This window comes from Canis aureus, chromosome 30 (genome assembly GCF_053574225.1).
Source record: "Canis aureus isolate CA01 chromosome 30, VMU_Caureus_v.1.0, whole genome shotgun sequence".
NCBI lineage: Eukaryota > Metazoa > Chordata > Mammalia > Carnivora > Canidae > Canis > Canis aureus.
The window spans coordinates 41667102-41694548 of NC_135640.1; the positions used below are offsets into that span (position 1 = coordinate 41667102).

General features: G+C 43.0%; 1 protein-coding gene across 2 annotated transcripts in view; it reads right to left on the bottom strand.

Annotated features, from left to right (window-relative positions):
* Positions 1-3381: 3381 nt before the first annotated feature.
* The window catches only part of HSF2BP (heat shock transcription factor 2 binding protein), a 102225-nt gene continuing 78159 nt past the window's right edge, over positions 3382-27447 (bottom strand). For both annotated transcript variants that reach the window (XM_077879349.1, XM_077879347.1), the window contains one exon: positions 3382-4897. In XM_077879349.1, coding sequence (XP_077735475.1) covers positions 4689-4897 — 209 coding nt within the window. In that variant the 3' untranslated portion in view covers positions 3382-4688. The remainder of the gene's footprint in view (positions 4898-27447) is intronic.

The window sequence follows — 27447 nt, forward strand, 5'->3', positions numbered from 1 at the left end:
TCTAAACAACAGGCTTCCCAGGTAGTAAAAACTCTCTTACATAGGAAGAAGATGTCATCTAGTGTTTCTTAGTTAAGCAACAAAAGAAAAACAGATTGACTTGATAAAAATTTAACTCTTATACATCATGGGACATGATGGCTCCATGGCTGGAGAGGAAAAGTCAATGCCCAGCCTCAAAGCTTCAAAGGACAGGCTCTTTTGTCAGGTGCTAACACAGCTGGTGAACCTCATTGGAAGCCAACGCTCACTGACCATTCTGAAAATCCTAGGGCCCTTAGCAATTATGCTAACCAACTCCACTCTGCCCAGGCTCTGTGGATGGAACAACAAAGCCTGGATGGCAGCACATCTGTTTACAGCATGGCTTACTGAATGCGTTAAGCCCATCGCTGGAGACCTACTGCTCAGAAAAAAATAATCCTTTCAAAATATGACCACTCATTGACAGTACATCTAGTCCCCCAAGAGGTCTGCGGGAGATGGACAATGAGATTACTGTTTTTATGCCAGCTAATACAACACCCATTCTTGCAACCCATGGGTCAAGGAGTAATTTTAGCTTTCCAGTCTTATTAAGAAATCTATTTTGTAAGGTTTAGCTGCTATGGATAGTGATTCGTCTGACGGATCTGGGCAAAATCAATTGAAGACTTTCTGGTAAGGATTCACCATTCTAGATGCCATTAAGAACATCTGTGATTCGCGGGAGAGGTCAAAATACCAACTTTACCAGGAATGTGGAAGAAGTTGATTCCAGCCCCTCATGGAGGCGTTAGAAGGGCTCAAGACTTTAGTTGGGGAAGTCACTGCAGATGTGGTGGGAAGAGCAGGAGAACTAGGATCAGAAGCAGGGCCTGAAGATGGGACTGAGATGCTGCAATCTCAGGATCCAACCTGAACAGACGAGGAGCTGCTTCTCAGTGATGAGCAAAGAAGTGGAGTCTTGAGATGGGATCCAGGGCTGGTGAAGATGCTGTGAAGACTGTTGGAATGACAATGAAGGATGTCGAATATTAAACACTCTTAGTTGATAAGGCGGCAGCAGGATGTGAGAAGTTCTCCTGTGGGTCAAATGCTATCAAACAGCATCACAGGCTACAGAGAAATCGCTCATGAAAGGAAGAGCTGATCAATGTGGCAAACTTGATTATTGTGTTATTGTAAGATGTGCGTGGCCATCCCAGCCTTCAGCAGCCACCACCCCAATCAGTCAGCAACCATCAGCATCGAGGGGAGACCTTCCAAAGGTCCAAAGATGGTCCAAAGACCATCAAAAAGACCACAATTCCCTGAAAGCTCAGATAATGGTTAGCGTATTCTAGCAACAAACTGTTTTTCAGAAACAATGCTACTGCACACCTAACAGACTACAGTGCGGTGTAAACGTAACTTCTACATGCACTGGGAAACCAGAACATTAGACTCACTTTATTGCCATATCCGCTTTGTTGTGGGCACCTGGAACTGACCCCGCAATATCTCCAAGGTGTGCCTGCATGCAGATACAATGGAATGCTATTTAGCCATGAAAGGGAATGAAACTGAGACATGATACCGCCTGGCTGGCCCTTGAAGACTTTGCACTCAGTGAAATAAGTGGGCCCAGAAGGACAAATATTTTATGATCCCACTTATAGGAGGTATGTAGAGGAGTCAAATTCATAGACAGAAGTGGAACAGAGGAGACCAGGGGCTGGAAAGAGGGCAGCCGGGGAATGAGGAGATCTTGTTTAATGGGTACAGAGTTTCGGTTTCGTATGATAGAAAGTATTGGACATAGACGGTGGTGGTGGTTACACAACACTGTGAATGTACTTAATGCCACTGAATTCTACACTTAAAAACGGTCAAAATGGTAATTTTATGCTTATCTTTTACATCTATGTGGTAAATCCTGCCACAATTAAAAGACACTTGAAGAATTACAAGTGAGAAAAGACAAGTCTTCATTTTGCAACGTGCACTAGCACATTCAAAGGACTCCTTATTCTACATCTGGAGACAATTTTAAATGTGCACACTCTCAGAGCAGAGGGACAGCTGTGAGCCTACAGACGAGCTCGGTGAAGATGCAGGTGTACCAGCTGTGTCTTGACCTCCCCACCTGAGCCTGGCCTGGAAGAGCATCAAAGAACTTCTACTGGGTTCGTCACTCCGCCGTCTGAGCCAGCATAGTCCCGACAGGGTGCTGTATCCTGTAGTGCGTCCCGTACTACACCAGGATCTACGCCCAAGACTCTACTCTGGTCAGAGGAGTCCTGCTCAGGTAGTCAGCATCCACGGCATAGGAGAAAACAGCAAACTTTGTCTCATGAAATTAGTAAGTCTACGGGAGTATTCATCAACCTTTCCCCCTTCAAATTAATGTCATGGCAGGACAGCTCACGGCAGGACTGGTTAGAACCAGAGCAACAGGCACATTTACGACTCTCATTTGCACCCTTCTTTGTCCCTGGTCTGAGTGCCGGCCTTAGGCTGGTTTCAAGCCCCAGACCTGCGATGCTCTGCTTGGTGTTCCAATTAATTTTGAAATCCTCTGAAATAAGTAAAAGGCATGGGGCTATGTAAATATCCGGGATGAGGACTTCTCAACCCCACTCTGCGCCGTGCACAGACCCAGCTATGGAAAGCCAGCCTCAGAACCGCAGCATGGGTCTGCTTCTGAATGAGGATCTCTGAGCTCCGTGAGCAAGAGGGCTGCTCTGAGCACCGTCTCGGGCAGGATGGGGTGGTGTGAGGCCTGGCTGCTGCTGGCCTGACAGGCTCCAGGCCTTTACAGACAAACTGACAGCACCGTGGAGAAAGAAACAGTGCCTCAACTTAACGTCAGAGGAATTCTTTAAAAGAAAATAAATTTTAAAATATATGTGCTATTTTACTGCTTTTGTTTCTGATTTTAAATTCACAAGAGACCCAAACACTGCCAAGCACAAGCTTTTATACATACTTTTAAACTGAGATTTCGTTAGAACTCATGTGTCCCCCTTGACCTTCACATGAAAAACAGAAATATTAGAAAGGCTAAGCCATTCCTTAAGACTGGCTGTAAGTACTTTTCCTGTGATAGACACTCCACACATGGCATTTGTCATGCGTTTCTCCCTGAAGGAGTTTTCATGAGGACTCCTGCTATCCCTATAACACTTCAAAATTAGGAGAAAAAAAAAAGTATCCTTCTTGATCACATCCATCTACTAATTAGCTAAGCTATATAACACTCATGTTTGGCCCAGTTCTGTGTCTCTATACACTGCAGATCCCGTTTTTGGCAGGAACAGACCCAGCATTTCTAGAGGCAGCACAAGCTCATTACGCTAGTTTATCTCCCATTACCTTATCAAACAAATACCCGAAAAGAAAATACCATGCTCGAAAAAGTACAAACACACAACATCCTCAATTTTATTCGCCAATAGTCAGACCTACAGAACCACAGCACACAGATGGATGGATTTCTGCACCCATGAATTTCAAACTGTCTCTTACAACAGCTCTCTGGCTCCGATGAGCTAGCAGTGCTCCGCAATCTGTCGGCCTGCGAGTCAGCACTGTGCCTTCCTCCAAGCCCCTGGCTTCAGCTTCAGCCATAAACTACACATTGCCTATAAGATCCACCTAAGAAGAATGAAATTACTCTAACATGCCACGCAGCAGAAACAGCTTATAAACGTATATTAGGCTGCCACCATCAGGGGATGACAGCTCTTTCCTTCACTCTGAGAGGATGCCCAGAGCCCAAGGGCCCGCAGCATCACTGTGAGGGAAGCAGCACAAGGGAGGAGCGAACGTGTTCCCTAATGTGACTTTATAGGGTGATGTGGATGGAACTTGCACTCTGGCACGCATGGTGTCTGTGAGAAATGAAGTGGTCCCTCTGTGCTCTCTGCCAGTGGCCTAGGTGTGGTTGAGAAAGACATACATGGTGAAGGGATCCTGGGACACACCCACCTATGTCATGTGAAGAACTGCAACCAACTGCATGGACTCTAATCTATGAGGCCCTTTTCATGATATTTGTTATAGGAAAAATGGGACTTCTGAATGTATAGCCAAATGGCCCAGAACAATGGAAGGAGGGTTTTTTCTACCCACCAAGCACATGCATTATAATATACAACTTCCTAATAGCAAGTATACATTTCAGAAAACAATAGTTGTGCACATCAGTGACTCTTCTGGCTTTCTTTATTCAAAAATAAAACAGGCACAAAAAATAGAACTAAAATGTCCAATGTCACCTGAAATAGCAGGTTCACCGAAAGGTTTAAAGGTAAACTTGCATTTTAGGGTATTAATTATAACTAGAGAGAGAATGAATTGTTTTTCAAAAAAATGTATCTCAGATAAATGCTGACCAATGGGGCAGATGGTTATTTCATCCTCTCTGTATGGGGAACCCACAGGTGTCAGAAAGTCTCCTGAGCAGCAGGAGCCACTCTAAGACGGCCCTCTTCTAGGTGCAGGACATGGGCCTTTCTGGAAGACTGCCCCTGGGCCAGGTTAGCCAGCCACCCACAGGAAGGAAGTTCTGTGGTTCTTCACTTCCAGGAAGTTGTGTGGATACAAACACGTTCACGTCCCTCTCGAGCACTCACATTCTACCATCTAGAACACATGGCGCACAGTGATGGTTTCAGAACACAAAGTGGGGGCCTGGGGGAGGGGAAGGGACACACCAAGCATCCCTACACATCACGCTCCAGGGCGCGGAGGTCGTCCAGCAGCTCCTGGGCCACGGTCTGCAGGTGGTGGTTGCGGCTCTTGGCCATGGCCAGGATGCGCTGCAGGGGCAGGGAGCTCCGGAACTCAGAGGCCGACTTGGATAAGACTTCCGGCTCCAGGACCAGAGACTGGACGAGTCGCAGTGCATGAAGACACACTTCTGCATCTGGGTCTGGGGGAGAGAGGGAATGCTTCTGGTTAGAATGAGACTCTACAGGAACGGAGGCAAAGTCTATTCCTCCAGAGCTCTTGGCCCTTCTGAATGACAGGTCTGACTCTCCAGCAACTACAAGCTGAATGAGAAACAGTGTTACTCCAATGTAAGAGCTCCACTCATAAGAGCGACACAATAAAACTCAATGACCATCTATTTAGTGACATCCTGTCTTCAAATATTATTCATAATCAGATCACTTTAAGATTCTGAACTAAAAGCACAAGGGCCTTTCATGGTGTTCTAATTCTGTCCACATAAGATTGTTTGAAGAATTATTACTTCATTTGTATTCCAAGTACATCAACCCCTTAGAGGCCACGTACAGGTACGGCAGCTCTTGGGGCCTCCAGGTCCCACAGAGTCATAGGCTACAGTATGCACAGTGTTGCCATATTCCTGAGGAATTCTCTCTGGAGTTCAGAAGCTGGTACCCTGCATGGACTCTAGCACCACTAAAACACAGCTAGATGCAAACAGCACGACACAAAGCTACGCTCTTAACCAGGATGGATCCAACTCTTCTTACTGCTTACTCCTTCCTACTGGGAAACTTTAATATGCCATTGATCCACTTCTTGATTGAATATCATATTTGGATCCAGGCTCAACATAGGTACCTCTTTCTTAGCACTACACTTAAACCTTTTAAGAAGTAAGCGTGGGTTATAAGAGCAGACTTAAGTCCTCAGTGGGAAGTGTCACACACCAAGGCCACCCAGAGGCTTTTGCTGTTGACCCAGGGCTCCCAGGGCAAAGTGAAGACTGCTGTGCTCTACCCATGGAGGGGGCAACTTTCCCTAGTACGGGCTACCAAAGGCCAGGTGCAGAGTGTGGCTGTCACAGGGAGGAGGCCTGGGAAGGCCCTACCAGCCAGACACAGATAACAGGGGCTGAACTGAGATGACAAACAGCTCCCCTCGTCCTCCAGCATCAGCTCAGCAAACATTCAGCAGCCAGTAAGGGCAGTCTACAGCTGGGACAGGAGCAAAGTAAGAAACAGACACAGAGGGAAGGTCAACAGTAAGGGGCGGACTAGGGCACTGAGGAAACCACTCAGGCACCTCAGCCCTCACCCTCACTCAGCACAGGGGAAAGAGAGGTATTTGAAGCACATGGTACATAGAAGGCAAGCACGGCAACAACAAAACCCACACTCATCTCATCCCACACCAACAGCCCAGCAGAACGAGGCATGGCCATGTCCACATGTCAACACCAGTGACCTCATTCTCTGCTGCAGTGGCTGGTACACTGCAGCCCAGAGGCCAAAAGCAGCCCAGGAACGGTTTCTATACAGGCTGTGAGCTAAGAGGGATTTTTACATTTTAAAGGGATATTTTTAAAAAGAGAGATAGAGAGAAGAAGAAGAATATGCAGCAGAAACCATATATGGCCCTAAAGCTTAAAATATTTACTCTCCAGACCATTACAGAAAAAGTTAGCTCTACTGCCCTGCACATAATGTCCAACGTTCAATCAGAAATGATGATGACAAAGCAAGGGAGACAGAAGGCCCAGAGTCGAGCAATAAAGTAATCAACAGAGCCAGACTGGGAGATGACCCAGCCACATGAACATCTAGAAAAGGAATCTGAAATAAGTATCATTCATAGATGGAAAAGCACTGATGTAGGGTTCCTACAGTACACCCCAAGCAGTGTAGTATTATTTAAAGATTATATTGTAACCCTAGGGCAAATAATAAGAAAAGTTTTTAAAGTGATAAGCCAACAGTGTAGATAAAATAAAATATTCAAATAATCTATAGCAAACAAAAAAAGAGGAAAAAATAAACGAGATATTTTCATATTTCTTTCTATATACATTAAATGAAAACTCTATAAACACACTGATTGGAAGACAGAGAATGCATAAAACAGTAAGACCTTACTATATATTGTCCATAAGACACCCAAGATAAATATAAAGACAAAAGTTAAAAGTAAAAACAAATATCTAAAATATGCCATACAGGGCAGCCCCGGTGGCGCAGCGGTTTAGCGCCGCCTGCAGCTGCAGCCCGGGGCGTGATCCTGGGGACCCGGGATCGAGTTCCGCATCGGGCTCCCTGCATGGAGCCTGCTTCTCCCTCTGTCTGTGTCTCTGCCTCTCTCTCTCTAGCTGTGTCTCTATGAATGAATAAATAAAAAATCTTTTAAAAAAATAAATAAAATATGTCATACAAATACTACTTAAAAGAAGGCTACAGAGCCTATATTACTACCAAACAAAGTAGACTTCAGAACAAGAAATGTTACCAGGACTACAGAGTGACACCGCATAATTATAGAGAGGTCAACACAACATGAAGACATAATGGTCTCAATTATGTATGTACCCAACAAAAGAGCTTCAAAAGACACAAAGCAATATATGATAGAACTCTATAGGCAAATCTATTCACAATCAGAGTTGAAAACTTTAATGCTATTTCCATTACTGACTTAAGAAAGGAAGGAAAGAAAATCAGTTAAAACACAGAACCCCTGAATAACACAAACTAATTGAGTTTAGCAAGGTCAGCATACAATGATCGATTGTATCCACATATTGGTAACAATACAATGGGAAAGGAATTTTTTAAAAAAAAGAATATCATTTACAACAGCACCAAAAACATAAAATATTTAAGTATAAATCTTACAAAATATGTGCAAGATTTGTATGCTAAAAATCATAAAACATGGACATAAGAAATTAAAGACAACCTAAGTAAACTGAGAGATATAACACATTTATGGACCAGAAGACCCAATATTGTTACAGTGTCAATCTCTCCAGTGATCTATATATTCGGTGCAATCCCAATCAAAGTCCCAGTAAGGCTTGTTTGCAGAAATCAACAAACTGATTCTCAAATTTATTTGGAAAAGTGAAGGAACTAGGACAGCCAAAACAATTAGAAAAAGAAAAACTGAAAGATTCAGAGTACTTGATTTCAAGACTTAGTTATCAAGACAGTGTGATAGGGTAAAGGGACAATCATAGAGACAAATGAAATAGGATTAGAGAAACCTGGAACAGACTGCAGTTTTGTAAAATCTCAACAAACACATAGATGCAATTGATATCTTTTTTAGAAATGCATTTTAATAAAAAAAATAGCAGCCTTTTCAGATTGCCTGTCTGGCTTAAGTCAGTGGAGCCTGGGAATCTTGATCTCAGGGTCCTGAGTTCAAGCCCCACATGGGATGTAAGCATTATTTAAATTAATTAATTTTTAAAAAGGATTCCTCGGGGCACCTAGGTGGCTCAGTTAAGCGTCTGACTCTTAGCTTCAGCTCAGGTCATGATCTCACAGGTGGTGAGACTGAGCCACATGTCAGGCTCCACACTCAGCATGGAGTCTACTTGAAGATTCTCTCCCTCTCCCCTGCCCCTCATGTGCTCTAAGATAAATAAATCTTTCATTAAAAAAAAATTCCTTAAGTAACTCCTAGCTGCCTTAATGTTGATATTTCATTAAAGACTAAATACAACCTTATCTTGACAAATAGACCTTCAAGGCCAGGTATACCCTACTTTCAGCAACAGATTAGAAATTTACGTCATCTCTCCCCACCTCTTCCCTCCACAAACTTAAAAGTATATAATCAGTTGCTCTTTATCTTCCCCAGTGTAGCTCCTTTAGTCCAGGGTCCCATCCCCATGCTATAATAAAAACAACTTTCTGCACCATAAAAAATTAATTAATTTAAAAAAATAACAGCCTTTTCAACAAGTGCTGGAAAAAGTGAACACATGTAAAACCAGAGAATGTGAATCCATACCTCACCTCACATATAAAACTTACATGAAAATTAGTAATAGACTTAAATGTAAAACCTAAAACTAAAAAACATCTAGAACACAAGACAGAATCTTTGTAACCTTGAATTTGGTAAGAATTTCTTAGATAAAAAACAAAAAGCACAATTCATGCAAGAAAAAAAAAAGAATAAGCTGTATCAAAATTGAAAACATCTGTTCTTCAAAAGATAGAGTTAGCAAATAAAAAGATGAACCTGGAGGCCAGGAGAAAATACTTGTAAAATATGTATCTGATTTATTTTTTAAAAATACCTGAATATAGACTATAAACTCAAATATACTCAATAACAAAACAAATAACTCAATAAAAATTATCCAAATATTGGAAAAGACACATCTTTTCATGTGCTTACTTCCCATTTATGTATCTTCTTTGGTTAAATATATTTTCAAATATTTTATTCACAATGTCTTTGTTCACAGTTGCCAAAAACTGGAAATAACCCTAACATCTTTCAACTGATGCATAGAGAGACCATGGTATCTCCGTAGAGTAAAAAAAAATATGTAAATATCAGTAAAAGAAATTAACAACTGATACACACAAATACATGATGAATCTCAAATGAATTACACTGAGAAAAAAGCCAGACCTCAAAATCTACACACATCATGATTCTGTTTATATACGCAAAACTACAGGAAGAGAAAAGAGATCTGTGGTTGCCAGGGCTTGGGAGTGAGGAGGAGGTGATCACAAAGTGGCGTAAAGAAAATATTCTGCAATGATGAAACTATCCTGTGTCTTGATTACAACAGTGGTTACATGGTGTGTGCCTATGTCACAACTTCTAGAACTCTGTAGTAATAAATGAATTTTACTCTATGTAAAATTATAACTCAATAAGCCTGACCTTTACAAAAAGAAACAATTACATCTCTGGACTCTTACCCTTTTCCCTGCCCCTAAGCAATTGCTCTTTCCCTCGAGGACTGGGAATTTATTTTCTAAAGAATCCAGAGCAGGGACATTCAGCACAATTAAAGATGGAGGCTTTGTCTGGAAAACACATGAATTATGTGAAAACACATCCACAAATTCTAAGATACTCTCTCTTCCCTACTCTGTTTCCAGAGTTTGTAGGCCTCTGCCCTATAGACAGACTAGATGAATCCTCTCCAGCCGATCTGAATAACCCAAGAGAAAACACCTAAGGGTGCTGACCTGTGGGTTCCCACTGAATGGCTGAACAAGCTCTCACTACAGTCAAGTTCCCAAGCCTCACCCACGTGCTAGGGCTCCCAATCAGCACAAATCCCTCCCATTGTTTTTTCTAGTGTAGGTAGCATACGGTATTAGGTTTCAGGTATATAATATAGTGACCCAACACTTCTATACATTACTCAGTGCTCATTAGGATAAGTGCACTCTTGAATCCTCATCATCTATCTCACCCAGCACCCCACCCACCTTCCCTCTGGTGATCATCCATTTGTTAAGAGTCTGTTTCTCAGTTTGTCTCTTTTTTATCCTTTGCTCATGTGTTTCCTTCCTGTTTCTTAAATTCCACATGAGTGAAATCATATGGTACTTGTCTTTCCCTGACTTCCTTCACTTAGCATAATATTCTCTAGCTCCATCCATGTTGCCGCAAATGGAAAGATTTCATTCTTTTTTATAGCTGAGTAATATTCCATTGTACAAACACACATGCACATCTTTATCCATTCATCAATGGACACTTGGGCTGCTTCCACAGTTTGGCTATTATAGATAATGCTGCTATAAACATAGGGGTGCCTGTATCCCTCTGAACTGGTGTTTTTTGTATATGGGGGGCTAAGTATCCAGTATTGTAATTACTGGATCACAGGATAGTTCTATTTTTAACCTTTTGAGGAAACGAAACACTGTTTTCCCAGTGGCTGCACCAGTTTGTATTCCCACAAATAGTGCACAAGGGTTCCCCTTTCTCCACATCCCCACCAACACCTGTTGTTTCTTGTGTTGTTGATTTTAGCCATTCTAAGAGGTGTGAGGTGATATCTCAGTGTGGTCTGGATTTGCATTTCCCTGATGATGAGTGATGTTGAGTATCTTTTCATGTGTCTGTTGACCATTTGTATGTCTTCTTTGGAGAAATGTCTGTTCATGTCTTCTGGCCATTTTTAAATTGGATTGTTTGGGTTTGGGGTATAGGGTTGTATCAATTCTTTATTATTTTGGATACTGACCCTTTATCAGATATGTCATTTACAAATATCTTCTCCCATTCTGTAGGTTGTCTTTTAGTTTTATTGATTGTTTACTTGGCTGTGCAGAAGCTTTTTATTTTGATGTAGCCCCAATAATTTTCTTTTTATTTCTCTTGCTTCAGTAGATATAACTAGAAAAATGTTCCTATGGTTGATGTCAGGGACATTACTGCCTGTGCTCTCCCCTCTAGGATTTCTATGGTTTCAGGTCTCACATTTAATATATTTTGAATTAATTTTTGTGTATGGTGTAAGAAAGTGGTCTAGTTTCATTCTTCTGCACATAGTTGTCCAGTTTTCCCAACACTATTTGCTGAAGAGACTGTCTTTTTCCCATTACATATTCTTTCCCCCTTTGTCAAAGATTAAATGACCATATAATTGTGGGTTTATTTCTGGGCTTTCTATTCTGTTCCATTGATCTCTGTGTCTAGTTTTGTGCCAGTACATACTGTTTTGATGACTACAGCTCTGTGATACAACCTGAAGTCTGGAATGTAGTACCTCTGTTTTTGTTTTTCTTTTTCAGGATTGCTTTGGCTATTCAGGGTCTTTCATGATTCCACACAAATTTTAGGATTGTTCATTCTAGTTCTGTGGAAAATGCTATTGGTATTCTGATAGGAATTGCATTAAATCTATAGATTGCTTTGGGTAGTTTAGACACTTTAACAATACTTGTTCTTCTGATCCATGAGCATGGAATGTCTTTCCATTCTTCATTTCATCTTCAATTTCTTTCATCGATGTTTAGTTTTCAGAGTACTGATCTTTCACCTCTTTGGTTAAGTTTATTCCTAGGTATTTTATTATTTTTGGTACAACTGTAAATGGTATTGTTCTCTTGATTTCACTTTCTGCTGCTTCATTATTAGTGTATAGAAATGCAACAGATTTCTCTATGTTGAGTTTCTGTATCCTGTGACTTTACTGAATTCATTCATCAGTTCTAGCAGTTTTTTAGTAGTCTTCGGGGTTTTCTAATATAGAGTATTATGTTGTCTGCAAATAGTGAAAGTTTTCCTTCTTCCTCACCAAGTTGCATGGCTTTTATTTATTTTTCTTGTCTGATTGCTGTGGCTAGGACTTCCAGGACTATGTTGAATAAAAGTGATGAGAGTAGATATCCTTGTCTTGTACTTGACCTTAGGGTAAAAGCTTTCAATTTTTCTCCACTGAATATGATGTTCACTGTGGGTTTTTCCATATATGGCCTTTATTATGTTGAGATATGTTCCTTCTAGATCTATTTTGTTGAGAGTTTTTATCATGAATGGGTGTTGTACTATAAGTCCCACCCTTAAACGTGAGAAGACAATGCACATCATCAGACCCCTGAGAAAAAGATGGTCATTATTTTCAGCAGAAACAAAAGGAGGGAAAATAAAAGAGTGTGTAATAAGAAGAGAAATTTTTAAAAAACATTGCTGATACTTTCCTCAAGGAGATAAAAGAAGTTATATCATCCATTAAGCAAGAATGAGATGTTGTATTTTTTAATCCCCCCCTAAAAAAAAGGCTGTTAGAAATTAAATGCATGATAGTAAAGATGAAGACCTCAATAGGAAAGACAGAAAATAAAGTTAAGGAAATCTCTTAAATGTGGTGCTAAAAGAACAAAGAGATGAAGAATACAAGAAAAGAGGACTAGAATAGGAGGCTCAACACCCAAATAACAGATATTCCAGAAAGAGAAAACTGAGTCAACAGAGAAAGGAAATCGCTCAGTAATGATTCAGTAATTCAAAATAACTGATAAAAGGTTGCTAGAATTAAAAGACAAAAGTTTCCAAACTGAAATGGGACCTTTTAGTTTCCACCAAAATTAATAAAATATACATGTAATAGACCAGGCATATCAGTATAAAATTTCAGTTCAGAAAATGAAACAAAGAGGGGATTCTATAAGCTTCTAGAGGGAAAAACAGACCACATACAAAGAATTAGGCATCAAAACTACTCAACATTGGACATTACAGGATAATGCAATAATGTCTTCAAAATTCAGAAATAAAAAAAAAATTCAGAAATAAAAAATAATTCTATACCCAGCCAAATTATGACTATTATAGGTGAGGGTAAAATAAAGACATTCCAAACATATAGTATCTCAAAAGTTTTGTGTCCCACACACCCATTCTCTGGAGACTCAACAGGACATGCTCCCCCTAAACAAGGAATATACCAAGAGAGAAGATGACATAGGATACACAGAATCAGGAAGGCTGACACACACAGGAGAATCAGCCTGGTGACAGTCTTGGAAGGGAACACAGACTAAGAGAAAGGTAATCATCTTATGTACCAAAACGGTGCAGGGAGGAAAGTACAGAGAATTTGGGTCTGTTCAGGCCACAGATCAGCAAATTCTGGTTATAAACAATCATGGAAAATTTATTACTTGAGACAGAGACTGTTGCTGTAGATGGCTCAATTATGGGTTTGGAGATAAATGAATCAACTAGAGTGTGAAAAGGCATTTACCTGACTCCCACACAAAAATGACATAGATATGAAGATTATATGATGAGAGTTTTCAAGCAGCCAATATAAAAGTTATTCAATGAGTAACAGCAATCTGCTAGAAGCAAATAAAAAACAGAAAGTCTCAGCAAAGAAATCAAAGATATAAAGGACAACAAAGGGGAAATGTTAGAACTGAAAAATATAATAACTGAAATTAAAAACTTGATAGAGAAAAAAATGGAAGGGACAGAGGAAAAATCAGTGAACTGGAAGATAGGAAAATAGAAATTATCGAATCTGAGTAACAGAAAAAAGACTGAGAAAAAAATAAACCTCCTGGGTCCAGTGAGACTGTAAAGAAGATCTAACATTCATATGGCTGCAGGCTGGAAAATACTCTAAGAAGCAATGGCTGAGATTTTACCCTATTTGGCATAACACAAGCATACAGATCCAAAAAGCTGAGCAAACTCAAAGTAGGACAGACCTCAAGAAATCTATGCCAAGACACATCATAGCCAAACTTCTGAAAACTAAGAACAAAGAAAATAAATATTTAAAGCTGCAGAGGGAAATGACACATTGTTTACGGAAGGAAAAACAATCCAATGATATTGGATTTCTCACCAGAAACCATAGAGACTGGAATAACATGACACAACACTTTCCACATGTTGAAAGAAAAGAATCACCAACCTAGAATCCTATACCCAGTGAAAATGTCCTTCACAAATGAAGAGGAACTCCAGCATTCTTAGATGAAGGAAAATTAAGAAAATCTGTCATCAGCAGACTACAATAGCAGCAAGGCTACACCACACAAACTTGTACAGGAACATTCGCTACAGCACTGCTCAATAACAACCTGTTGAGAGTGTAGCTCAGCTGCATCCTGGGATTGCTACCTCACCGTGCATTTCTTTGGTCAAATGGCCTAATGGTAGCCTCTCAAGCACAGCCCGCAGAGTCACAAGCAAATGTTAAGTCCCTGGTATGACTTATCCCACAGCCCTTGTGATCAACAACCCCCCACCTCACCTCCCAGCATCTTCCCCTCATGTGCCCTCTACTTAGATAAGATCCCCACAGGGCTTCCCTGAGTCCTAACTCTTCTGGTTTGAACTGATCAGTCCAGCCCTAACCCAGGAACCCCAGACCCTGATAAAGGCACTTGGCCCCCTCCTACCCCTCCCCCCGTCTGCACTCCACCTTCATCTCCCAGTGTGGCACCTCAAGGTGTCCTCTAGGACCTCTTTTTCAATTCCTCTTGTGGCCTACTGTTGAACCATAGCTCACCATCCAGCAACCTGTGCTCCACTTAATAAGTGTTGACAATTTATAACATGGCCCCAAAGTGGAAATGACCCAAATGTCCATCAAGTGGCAAATGAATAAACAAATTTTGGTATATCTACACAGTGAAATATCATTTGGCAATGAGAAGGAATGAAGTATTGTTGTACACACTACAATACAGATGATCCGTAAAAACACACTACATGAAAGAACCTACAAATTATAAAATTCCAATTTTATGAATGGCCCAGATTAAGGTAAATCCATAGACACAGAAAGCAGATTAGCAGTTTCCAGGAGCTAGGTGAAGAGAATGGGGAGTGACCGCTAATGGGCATCCTGGTTTCTACTAGTAGTGATGAAAATATTCTAAAATTAGGTAGATGGTAGTCATGCTTGCACTACTCTGTGACTATACTAAAAACTACTAAATTATACACTATAAATAGTTGAATTTCATTTTTTGTGAATTACATCTGTTTTTAGAAAAAGATTAGTGGAAAAACTGACAAAATTCTAATGAGCTAAAGATGAGGTTCTAATAGTGTACCAATGTGGGTTTCCTATTTCAGTAACTAGTCTATGGTTATGGAAGGTATTAACATTAGGAGAAGCAGGGTGAGTATCACTGAATTATTTTTCTCCTACAGTTGACATGCCATTTTTTCTCACGACTTTCAATATTTTTCTTCTTTGTACAATCTCACATGTACAACTTCTGCAACTTTTCTGAAAATCCGGAAGAATAAACTGAAGAGACAATTGCTAAACGACATTCTCTAAACAGGAAAAAAATGATAAAAAATAATTTTGGAACACTAAGAAAAAAATAAAGGATGAAAAAATAAAAATAAGGGGACATATTATATTTGCCGGTTGATGCAAAAATTATCCTAACGTCTGATATGGTTCTCAATGTAAACAGATGGAATATTTAAGACAACTGTAGAACAGGGATCCTTGGGTGGCGCAGCAGTTTGGCGCCTGCCTTTGGCCCAGGGCACGATCCTGGAGACCCAGGATAGAACAAATGGGAGAAGATAAAGGGAGGGAAAGCTTGCACCCTGCACTTGAACTGGAAAAAGGTTGACACCAGTAGATAGGGGTTAGTTATTATAATGAATGTAAAAATACATAATAAAAAACATTTTTCTTGGATGGTCTTGTCAAAATGAAGTTAAATTTTACATCAACTGCACAAATCTGACATGTACAATTCAAACCTTTTGACAAACATATATATCCATATAATCCTAATGGGGTATGGAACGTTTCCATGACCACTGAATTCCCTCATCCCCCTTCACTCCTAGTCAAGCCCTACCCTTACATAACTGATGTTCTGATTCCTATCAGCATAGATTTGTTTTACCTCCTCTTGAAAATCATACATGTGAGACCACACTATTCTTTTAAGCACTATTTCATTATTAAAGCTCAGGGAACTCAAAACAAATGAAATAATATTCTGCTTGGAGTTTTCCTATATTTTTACCCTTTTTGACCTTCTGGGGATATTTTCTTCTCACAAAGTCCTATTGAGCAGTGCGATGGACAGGAAACCACTGCATCATACCAAGTTTCCTTCTAAAAAGTACATGGATTTCTTTGTAAATGTTTTTTACATTTGGGAGTGAGGAGGACATGGTAGGAGAGAAGTGCACTAGGAGAGTTACTGGCAATTATAACCCAGCAGTGTGACTTTCCTGGTGACATCCCCCATAGCACTGAGCTCTCACGTCACTGGTGTCTGTCACAAACGCCTCTGAGAAGCACGCAGCTCACACAGTCACATCTGTCCCCAGCAGCAGCATCTGGAAGGAGCTGTGCCCGTAGCCAGGCTAAGTAATGCATCACATCCATGCTGAACAGCTGAGAAGGAACTGGTGCTGCAAGGTGTGCCAACTCAGTGTGCACTGCCCACGTGGGGAAGGAGGATTGACTACCGGCCAAAGATTCAGTGGCAGGCAACTTCCCTATTACTCTATGCAGGGATTTGGGGAAAAACCCAAACTGGAAGGTTAGGATATAATCATATTTCAATAAAATAATAAGGAATTTTAAAATTGCAGTTCTTTGAACACAAGCAGAACTGAAAAGTTTAACCCAGGTTCCTTAGAAAGAAGGCCCTGACAGGCGCACCTTCCCTCTGACACCAAGGAAGGTCCAAGAACTCCCCTCGCCCACCTGCCCCCTCACTATCCCTTCCCATTCTACACACACACTCATCATCACCATCCAGGTAGCTCTATGGCCCCAAACTGTGTCCCCAGGACACTAGCTCCCCAGATGGTGACAGGTATTTCCATCTACCCCACACCCATCCCACTGAGCAGAGGGAGGAAGGACAAGGACATGTGACTAAGACATCCCTACCTCCACACACCCTATTACAGACCCTGTCACAGGCACTGACTCCCAACACCACATGCCTCAAGCCATAGGCACTCACATGGACGCAGAGAAAGCTAACTGGACCCAGCCCAATGGATTACTTGACAGCTGAACTGGCTCCTTAAAGCACAGCTCCCACACACACTCTCACACACCTATTCACATGCACACTCCCACACATGCTTCCACACTCCCACACGCACTCATGCACACACACATGCTCCCACATACACTCGTACACACATGCTCCAACACAGGTGCTCATGCACACACACTCCCACACTGCAAGCTCCCACTGCTGCAAGCTTCCACATATACTCATGCTCACACACACCCACACACACACTGCCACATGCACTCATCTGCACATGGTCCAACACTCATGCTCACGCACATACACTCCCACAAGTGCTGTGAGCTCCCATATGTACTCATGCGCACACACTCCCACACATGCTCCCACACACTCGTGCACATGTGCTCACTCACACTCACATACACATTCCCACATGCTCCCACATGCATTCATGCACACACGCTTTCACACATACCCATGCTCCCACATGAATTCATATACACACACATGCTCCCACATACTCTGACATGCACTTATGCACACAGGCTCTCACACACAACGCTCCCACATACACTCATGCACACGTGCTTCAACACACATGCTCATGCACACCCACACACTCCCTCATGCACTCATTCACACACACTCACACATACATGCTCCCACATATACTTGTGCACACATGCTCCAACATACACACTCCCACACATTCCCACATGTACTCGTGCACATAGGCTCTCACACACATACTCCCACATACACTCGTGCACACATGCTCCAACACTCATGCTCACACACATACACTCCCACACATGCTGCAAGCTTCCACATATACTCATGCTCACACACACTCCCACATGCACTCATGTGCACATGGTCCAACACTCATGCTCACATACACACACTCCCACATGTGCTGTGAGTTCCCATATATACTTGTGCACACATTCTCACCCACAGACCTGTTCCCACATATACAGACATGCTCCAACACACATGCACATACACAACACTCCCACACATGCTCCCACGAGCTCCCACATACACTTGTGCACACATGCTCTCACACTCATACACACATGCCCCAACACATATGCTCATGCACACACACTCCCACATATACTCCTATGAGTTCCCATATACACTTGTGCACACATGCTCCAACACACATGCTCATGCACACACACATTCCAACACACATTCCCACATCCCCCCCCCCAACACACACACATGCTCACACATACATTCAGGGGGTCCTTCTGTTCTCAGGCATATATGAAATTAAACACATTTGCTGTTCTTTACTTACCTGGTGATTAACTTTGTTTTTAAAAATTCATACATTAAAAGCATAAATTAAAATCTGAGGTGAACTGGGAGTTAGCTCCACGACAAGGGTGGCAGCAGCACCACTGTCATCTTAGCAAAATTATTTAAACAAAGGCTGGGTAGGCATTTGTTTTCTCAGCTGTAAACTGAAGGTTTAAATCATCCACATCATTACCGTAAAGACCAAACGAGGACACACATGAAAGTGTCTATCAAAATGCTCAGACATAGTTGGCATTCCATAAATAGCAATTTCCACACCACAGGGCACAAACCTCACCCCTACTCTCTCCACCAGCGACCCATTCTTGCCACGTGGGCCTTTGGTGTCCTTCCAACAAAGCAGGGCACTCTGGCCCTGGGCTCTCGCACTGCTGGTCCCTCTGGTGAGAACACACTTTCCCAGATAAGGGCCCAACAATGACACCTGACTATTTCAGATTAAGGAGGCACTCACAAGCCCTTACATATAAATGTAAATGCATATTACTCCTGAAACACCACAAAAGATTTCTCTAAAATTAATTTTCTGCAGTGGAGGAAAAATTTATATTAAAAAAAAATCCCGTTAAAATAAAACCAAAATCCATCTTCACAAATCAACCAAACTTGATTCTCTAATTCTCTAACCAGGAGAGAGTTACTGAGCCTTAAATATTAAGACAGATCAAATTCATGATGTTTAATACTGCCGTAGGAGCCCTCATATTAAAATAACAGTCTGAGTAGATTTAGCACTTCGATATAAAAACAGTGAGCAAATACTTTGATGGGCAGCATCTAAGCCCAGCCATGCATCTTGTCATCCTTCTATGAACGGCCCCTTGGCCAGCTACAGTGCTCTTCTGCTACCGGGAACCACTGGGGATGAGTTCCAGAGAGCCCAGCACCTTGCCCTATCTTCTCTCAAAGAGCCGATGAAAGATGAAACCAACACAAAAGGGCAACACACCAGGCATACACTGTAGCGATAATCACAACAGGTGAGCATGGGGAAGGAGGGCAGGTGCACTCCATCCTGTCTGGAAAACTGTACAGAGATTGATAAAACCCATGAATTTCAAGGTGACTACAAAAGATTTGATCATAGAATCCTGGTTAAATTACAAAAACAATTAAAATAGAATTTTATTTTTAACTTTTCCCCACAAAAATCAAAATCTACTAAATGAAACAAAACCAAACAGAAGCAAAGTGGTCTGTCCATCAACAGTTTGCTCTGGCAAAAGAAGAGGGAGGAGGTTGGCGGCTGCCCACACCCCTCCTCCAGGCAAAGGGCTCTTCAGCCTGGAGGGTCCGGCCAGGTGGCTAATGAAGAAAACAGAAACAGCCGGGGGCGGGGCGTGGGGTGTCTTCCGGGCACTTCCATCAGAGTTCCAGAACTGCCTCCAAAGCTATCAGAGATGAAGACTACATCCTCATTCCAATGACACCGCCACTGCCCAGGATGTCATTGGAGACTCTCCTGGAACCGCCCTCAGAGCTGATCTGTGAGCCACATGCAAACATCAGTGTCACTGCCTTAGATTCAGAGCACACGTCCTCGGTAGGCGCCCAACGCTGAGTGTATACTTCGACAGCCATGCCACATTGAACCAGCTTATCTGAGCTTTGCGCATGTACCACTAACAAAGGGAAGGGACTGAGCGGCTGGGCTTTAGCCCCCAACCCACCCAATACCCACACAGCGAGCCCCTGTCCTCCCCAGCCCACCAGCTCACTGACCACGGCTGGTAGTTCAGGAGCGCAGTCAACTTGCTGCATCTGCCAATGCTGCCTTCTCTGGGCCTCAAGGACACCACCCCTCCTGGGTTTCCTCCCACCCCATCTCCCTTGTGTGCCCTCCTCCTCTTCCTCCTGCACCGAAAATGTCAAGGCCTAGAGACAGCTGTGAAGATCCCGGGCAGTGCTCCGAGCGGGGGCCAGCCCTGGTCTGACAGGTGGTTTCCCAAGCCCATCCCGGCTCTCCTGGCGCTCTCTCCAACCCTTGCCAACCACACGGGCCTTCTCCACGTCCACATTCTCATTGCCTGTGGCTGCCACAGGGCCTTCCCGCTGCCCTTCCTCGGCCTGTGAAGCTCTGCTCTCAGACCTCTGCTCGGCTTGCCATTCCACTCACACAGGCCTCACCCAAATACCTGGAGAGCAGCCTCACCCCATCACCCACTAGCCCCCCATGCCGCCCCGCCGTTATCTGTATCATGTGACATGGGTCATTCTGTTTGTCCTCATGTCTCTCCACCTGAATATAAGTTCCATGGTGAAGAACTCCATCTCGTTCACTTCTGACCCTCCGGTTCCTAGGACAGGGCTCAGAGCTCAAGGAACACCTGTAAGTAAGTGAGTTGCTGGAGTGCTGCAAGCTGCCAGGTGCCCTGCCCACAGCACCGGCCACCAATGGATAGGTAAAGCCCCCCAGCTCAGCAGCAGGGCCTCCAGAGGGGATGCCGAGCCCAACAACGTACTGCATGGGAAACAAAAGAAATACAAACTCCAGTCCTGCTTACCTAGAGATTTCTTTCTTAAGTAAAATAATTCCCAGCCATTAATATGTAAGAGATCAGAAAGTGAAAATATAAGTCCATCTGTAATATTTACCATGGGACACTAAAGAAGGAAATGATCAGACATGTGGATGGGGCATGTGGAGAGGCTCCCTAGACAGTGGTTTCAAGAGGATTTTTCAAGGTCTGCAAACATAATGCCTCAACCATTAGATGACTATGAGGTGGGTTAGTGCAACTTTATGTAGTAGGCTACTTCATTTACTTCTAAGTTTTTCTTTAAAAATCCAAAGAGAGATTATAACTTCAACCTTTATGAATTAAAATGCCCTCATAATGGATGTGAACATCTTGGCTTCTTCCATTAGCTCATCTGTTTCTGAATTACACTCTAGAAACAGATTCCTCACCTCCCTCTTTCCAAAATCACTCCTCAACTTTTTCAACACGACACTTTAGACAACAGATCACACACAGAGGGAAGTGGGAAAGGTGTTACTTATCCCAAGTAGGAATTTGCTCCCTTTCTAAAATACTCTGGCGTGGCAGATGGATCAGCTCTGATACACAGGCAGAGCCTGAACCACAACCAAATTAGTCCCACTTCAACACATGTCAAAACACATTAAAATAAGCAGATGTCAATAAGCATAACAGAAATACCCCTGGCAAACACAGGAGTCTCGGAATGGCATGTCATCTATGAAATGAAGGCAACACATAATTTTTACATTTCAAATTCCATGTCGGTTGAGCTTATGGATTCAGCCCGGCCCAGGAGAAAACGCACAAGCTCAGGCCGAGGGTTTGCAGTCAGGATGCCAGAACATGACCACCACGTGTGGAGCTTCCCAACTGCCGGGGTGTGACAAGTAAGGCAGTCGCATCTCTGAGCCTGTTTCCTTGTCAGTAAACAGGAGCACGCAGCCACCCCCAGAGATTTTACTGAGCACAGAGGATCGCATGTGTAAGGAAGTGCTGGGCAGGGACTCGAACCAGAATTCCTACTGGGTGCTGTGCTTCTCCTGCAGGCCGACAGAACTTGGGCATCTCATCTGAAACACCTTTCCAAGAATTACCTTTTGGTTTAGTTTTCTGGAAGTTTAGTCTACAGGTAATACGTTTTAAACACGGGTTTGTGCCAGCAGATATGTTTCTGTTTACTGGTAGAGCACAACGTGGGAAGAAATGGTGGCAGGAATGTGAGGAGGTGGTGAGCACAGATGGCCTGCTTTACATGATTTTTGAGGATGGTGGTGGCTATCACCCCAAAGGAAAACATGAAGCTACCACATTTCTTCATATTATAATTTTCTTCATTGGACTTTTGCCCTCACACAAAAAGGAAAAAAGACTGAAAGAAAAAAAAAGCCAACAGCAGCAGGGACCTGCAGGACATCAAGCATGTCACTGGGGTCTTAGAGAAGAGGAGAAGTCATAAAATTTTGAAGAAACGATGGCCCAGAATATCCAGATTTCAGGGAAACTATAAACCACAGACCCAAGGAGATAAAACCCCACGGAGACATGTCATTATCAAAAGGCTAAAAACCAGTAATGAAGAGAAACTCTCAAAACCAACAAGAGATGTGTTCGGGAGACAGAAATGAAGGCGAGCAGGGCAGTGGACTCCAAGTCTGAGACCACGTGGCCCAGAGGGCAGCTGAACAACCTCGTGAAGGGATGAAGGAAAACATCTGTCAACCACGAACCCTGCACCAGCACAAATATCTTCCCAAAATAATGGTGACTGAACACCATGTAAAACAAACTCATGGAATTCACTACCAGTGGACCTGCACCTCAAAAAGTGTTAAAAGTCCTCCACGCAGGAAGAAAATTATACCAGGTAGAAGTCAGGATCGTACACAAGGAATGAAGAACACCAGAAATAGTAAATATGGAGACAGTGTCCCTCATATCTTTTTGGGTTCTTTAAAAGGTAGCTGTTTAGTGGCATCTAGCTGGCTCAGCTGGTGGAGCATACCACTCTGGATCTCAGGGTTGTGAGTTCAAGCTACACACTGGGTACAGAGGTTGCTTAAAAAAAAATCTAAATAAATAAAAGGTAGATGTTTAAAGTAAAAATAATAAAACTGGATTTGGGGGCTTTCCACATATGTATGACAATTGCAAAAGGATGGAAGGGGGAAAGGAAGGAAGTTCAGTGTTGTAGGCTGCTTGCACTATACATGAGCAGTATGGTATATTTTAAAGGTTGACTAAGATAAATTAAGAACATATGTTTTATATCCTGGAATAACCACTGAATATTTTTTAAATAAACAGGTATAGCTAATAAGTTAAAAATGGAGATAAAATGAAATCACAAAATATTATGAAATTAATCCAAAAAAAAAAAGCAGACACTGAAGGGGGAAAAAAAAAAAGAAAACAGGACAAATAGAAAACAAAGAGCACTACTACAGATTTAAACACACACAAGTTTATAATCACATTATATGTAAAAGATAATACAATTTAAAAAGTAGACTGTCAGATTAAGTTTTCTTTCTTTTTTTTTTTTTTTTTTTTTGAGAGAGAACGCACACATGCAAGTGGGGAGGAGGGGCAGAGGGAGACAGACTCTTAAGCTGACTCGATGCTCCATCTCACGACCCTGAGACTATAACCTGAGCCCTAATCAAGAGTGGGACGCTCAACAGACGGAACCACCCAGTAGCCCCCGTCAGATTAACTTTCAAAAGGCCCAACTATAAAGAGTTTGCAAGAATGAACACTAACAAAGAGAAACCTTGTTTAGAACCAGAGGCCAGCAGGGGGAGCTCTCAGCCCTCCTGGGCACCTGCTGACTCTGCGGGAAGAGACCACCCCAGTAGGAGGAAGGTTTCCTCCTCCCCTGGAGACAGCTCAGCCAATGAGAGGCCAGCATAGCTCAGCCAATGAGAGGCCAGCACACTTCCAGCCCCCTGTTTACTTCAATGGACATTCCGTTTACAACAGCCCCGCCCCCCTTTCCTCTATAATATAAAGAGCCTCCTTGGTACCGGTCGGTCTCCTGATTTGTCTATTTGTCTATGGTGTTGTCCTGCTGACTGCTTGTGGGCTGCAGTTCCCTCTTATTCCCTGTTATACCCTTTCTGCTGGTAAGATAAGTGGCAGTTTATATTTAAGGTTATCACAAGGAAGTCGCAAAAAATATAAAGGCCGGGTGGGCTAAAAACATGGAAATATGTTTTTGATGCATTATATTAAAATATATATTATATATTTCTATATGTCTTATTTTATATATACATACATATAAATAGATATACCAATATCAGAAGGAAGCTGCAGTGGCTATACTGACCTCAGCAAAGTGGAATTCAGAGGAGGAATCATGACCAGGGATAAGGAAGGACTCTAACAATCAAGGAGTCAGTTCCGTTAGCAACATTAACAGCCCTAAACGTGCGTGCACCTACTAACGGAGCTGCAAAACACATGAAGTGAAAACTGACTGAAGTGAAAGGAAAACAAAATGCAGAGATGGTCACAGATTTTGGCATCCTTCTCCTGATAGCTGACAAGATAAGTAGACAGAAAGCCAGGAAGGATAGATAAGACCTCACAAGCATTATCAACGACCTTTAAAGTACTTCCACATCATTCCTGGGCCCTAAAAGAGGGAGGAGGCCCTGGCCATGGGCTGGGCAGGTTTCTCAGCAGATTGCCATCAAGCCTTCCTCTGGAAAATACTGCAGTCACTTCCATGTCCTTTCAACCCATGAGCCTATTCAGCACTGAGATCTGACACAAACCAATCCAGCATCCTCTCCATCGGCTGCCACACACGGGCCCACTACTCTGAAGACACCCAACAGATCTACAAGTTGGGTGTTTACCTTGAGAGCAACAGTTCTCAATCCTCCTCCCCAACATACACACATCCATCCCTCAAGGATCCCAGTGACAACAATTGATGAGGAAGGCAGCAACCCGCCAGCTGGATCTCCATCACTACCCCATCGCTTCGCCCTCGAGACTGCTGGGACATGACCAAGTCAGAGCTGCTGGCCCTCCTCTCCTGCTTCGGGGTGGCTGAAGAGGGCTGGCCAGACCAGCCAACAGACCCACGGAGCTCTGGCATGCCTCTCTACTCCCTCTGTTCCTGGGCCTGAGGAGCCCACGGTGCACGTGAGGGCAGCAGAAACGCAGGAGTGCGTGAGGCCTTCCCTCTTCTTCCTTGCTTCTAACAGAGCTCCCACTATGCTTTTAAAACAGCCTGTTTATATTTGCTTCTGACTTCAGAATTGGAACTCAAGCCGTTTGGACCTCCAGGGTTTGGTAATTTTCAAATGCTGCTGTGTGCTTATAACACAATCCTGCTAACAGGCAGTCAGCCTGTTAGGTCACAGCCCGTGGACATGCAATGCCTCGTTCCCATGCACGCCCACTTCATCTTCCTAGGGGCTGCAGTACCGGTCCTTCCCAACTTTGTTCAAAGCCTGTGCATTTCCACACAGAAGTCATAAGCCTGTCATGAGAACGACGCCCTTCGTCTGGGTTCTGGACTCCTTGAGGAACTTGGGAAAATACTGCACATCTCTAGCTGCAAGATGGGAGAAACTGCCACCCGACTACTGCAGGACACACTGTAGTGCTGGCCACCCTCTGAAGGACTGATTCTTCCCAGAAGACGGTGATAAAAACTTGCATGTGACCAGCAACTTACCACTTCCAAGTGCTTTCACACACTTACTGCAGTTCTACCACAGGGAAAATCTCTTTAGGCCAGAAGAAAATGAAACACTGCTGTCAAGTAACCCTGCCAAATAAGTCACCTCCGCTGACTCAGTAGGGATGAAAGAAATGGACCGTTAGGATCCTGCTGTGGAATAAGAAAATCCCTAAAGGCATGTTGACAATTGAAAGAGCAGCCAAAATTAGGGCAAACTGAAAGCCAGTGGCAGGTCCTAAGGGGATTTACATCGTAACTCAAAAGTCCTTTCCAGATTCCCATGTCTGGTTTCATGTAAGGATAGCAACATCGGATGTGGGCTGCCGTCCTCCTAGGCCCAGAGCTCAGTGACTTAAATTTCTACGTGGATAAGAAGTTGAGGGTTTGCCACTTGCTTTGTACCTTCATGACTGTCCACAGCATTCACCTTGCCCCCAGCCATGCATGTGAATCAGCTCCACTAAAGCACCATACTCCCAGGTGTGGCCGTGAAGAGTGCCCACACCTCCACGAGTCTCGGTGTCTATGTGTAAAACAGACCTGTTGTAGAGACTACACAGTGTGGTGAGTATGGCCTTTAGTCCTGTGGCTGCCACACACCAAGGGCACAGGTGAGGTGCTGTGTTCATATTTGCTTCCAGTGCTGTTCACGACAGAAACAGGACATGGGGTACCAGGGATTAAAAATTAAGCCAGTCGCACATATTTTACATCATATAGAAGGCGGTACCTCCACTACCCCACCTCCCATACAACAGCCTTGCCTTAGTGATGCTAAACTTTTTAAAGAATGGCAATTATGAATGACATAAAGAATGACAATTATGCTAAGAGTTAAGCACTCTGTGCACAGTCTTGAAAAAGAATCATGTAAGTTACTTTTCTGGCTGATGTTTACAGTCGTGCAAAGTGAAGTGAAAGATTGCTAACTTAGCTTAGAAAGAAATTTCACTGAACGTTATTTGAAGCCAAAATTATGCTTTCATTTATCCTGATGACATTCTCATTCCCAATTTTCACTCACTTTTGATAACAGCTATCATTATTATGGCCTATAACGGACAAACCCTGGTGACTCTGTGTGGCCACTCTAGGTCCAAGGGCTGACAGCTCTTATGGGCATTCTGAAGCTCGCGTCAACATCACTGTTTTACAGATGGAGGCTGGGAGCACAGGCTGCTCACCAAACTTGGCTCAAAACCAAACTAATAAGTAGGATTTGCACCCCATCCTACCATCTCCACTTCGCACACGTGGAGGCTCTACGAACTCTATTTGGTTCTGCACTGCACATTTTGTCAAGAACAGAAAAGCAGGTAAGATGGTGCTGGCAGGATGTGTTTTCAAGCAAATGCAGATGTTACCTCCAACTATCACACCTTCTGTGCCTTCTTTCTGCATATTGAGAAACTTGGACCTGACTTAGGAAATTTTACTGGATTTACTACAGAACAGTGAGTCAGAACAGTTCAACTGAAAGTATAAAACCAGCTCAAACTGGCTTGAGCAGTAAGAATCCATCACCTCTTGTCAAGTGCAGAAGCAGGACTGGATTCAGTGGTTCAGATACATCATCAAAGGCCTGGATCTGTTCTTTCTGTCCTGCCCTCCAGAGCGTCACCAATAAGGCTGCCCTCCTCGCTCACACAGAGCTACAATGTGCATCCCTGTTCGTATCCAGCAAGAGAGAAGCTTCTCCACCAACTTTGGGGTCTAGATGGGCCTATTAGCTCATGCGTCTACCTGTGCA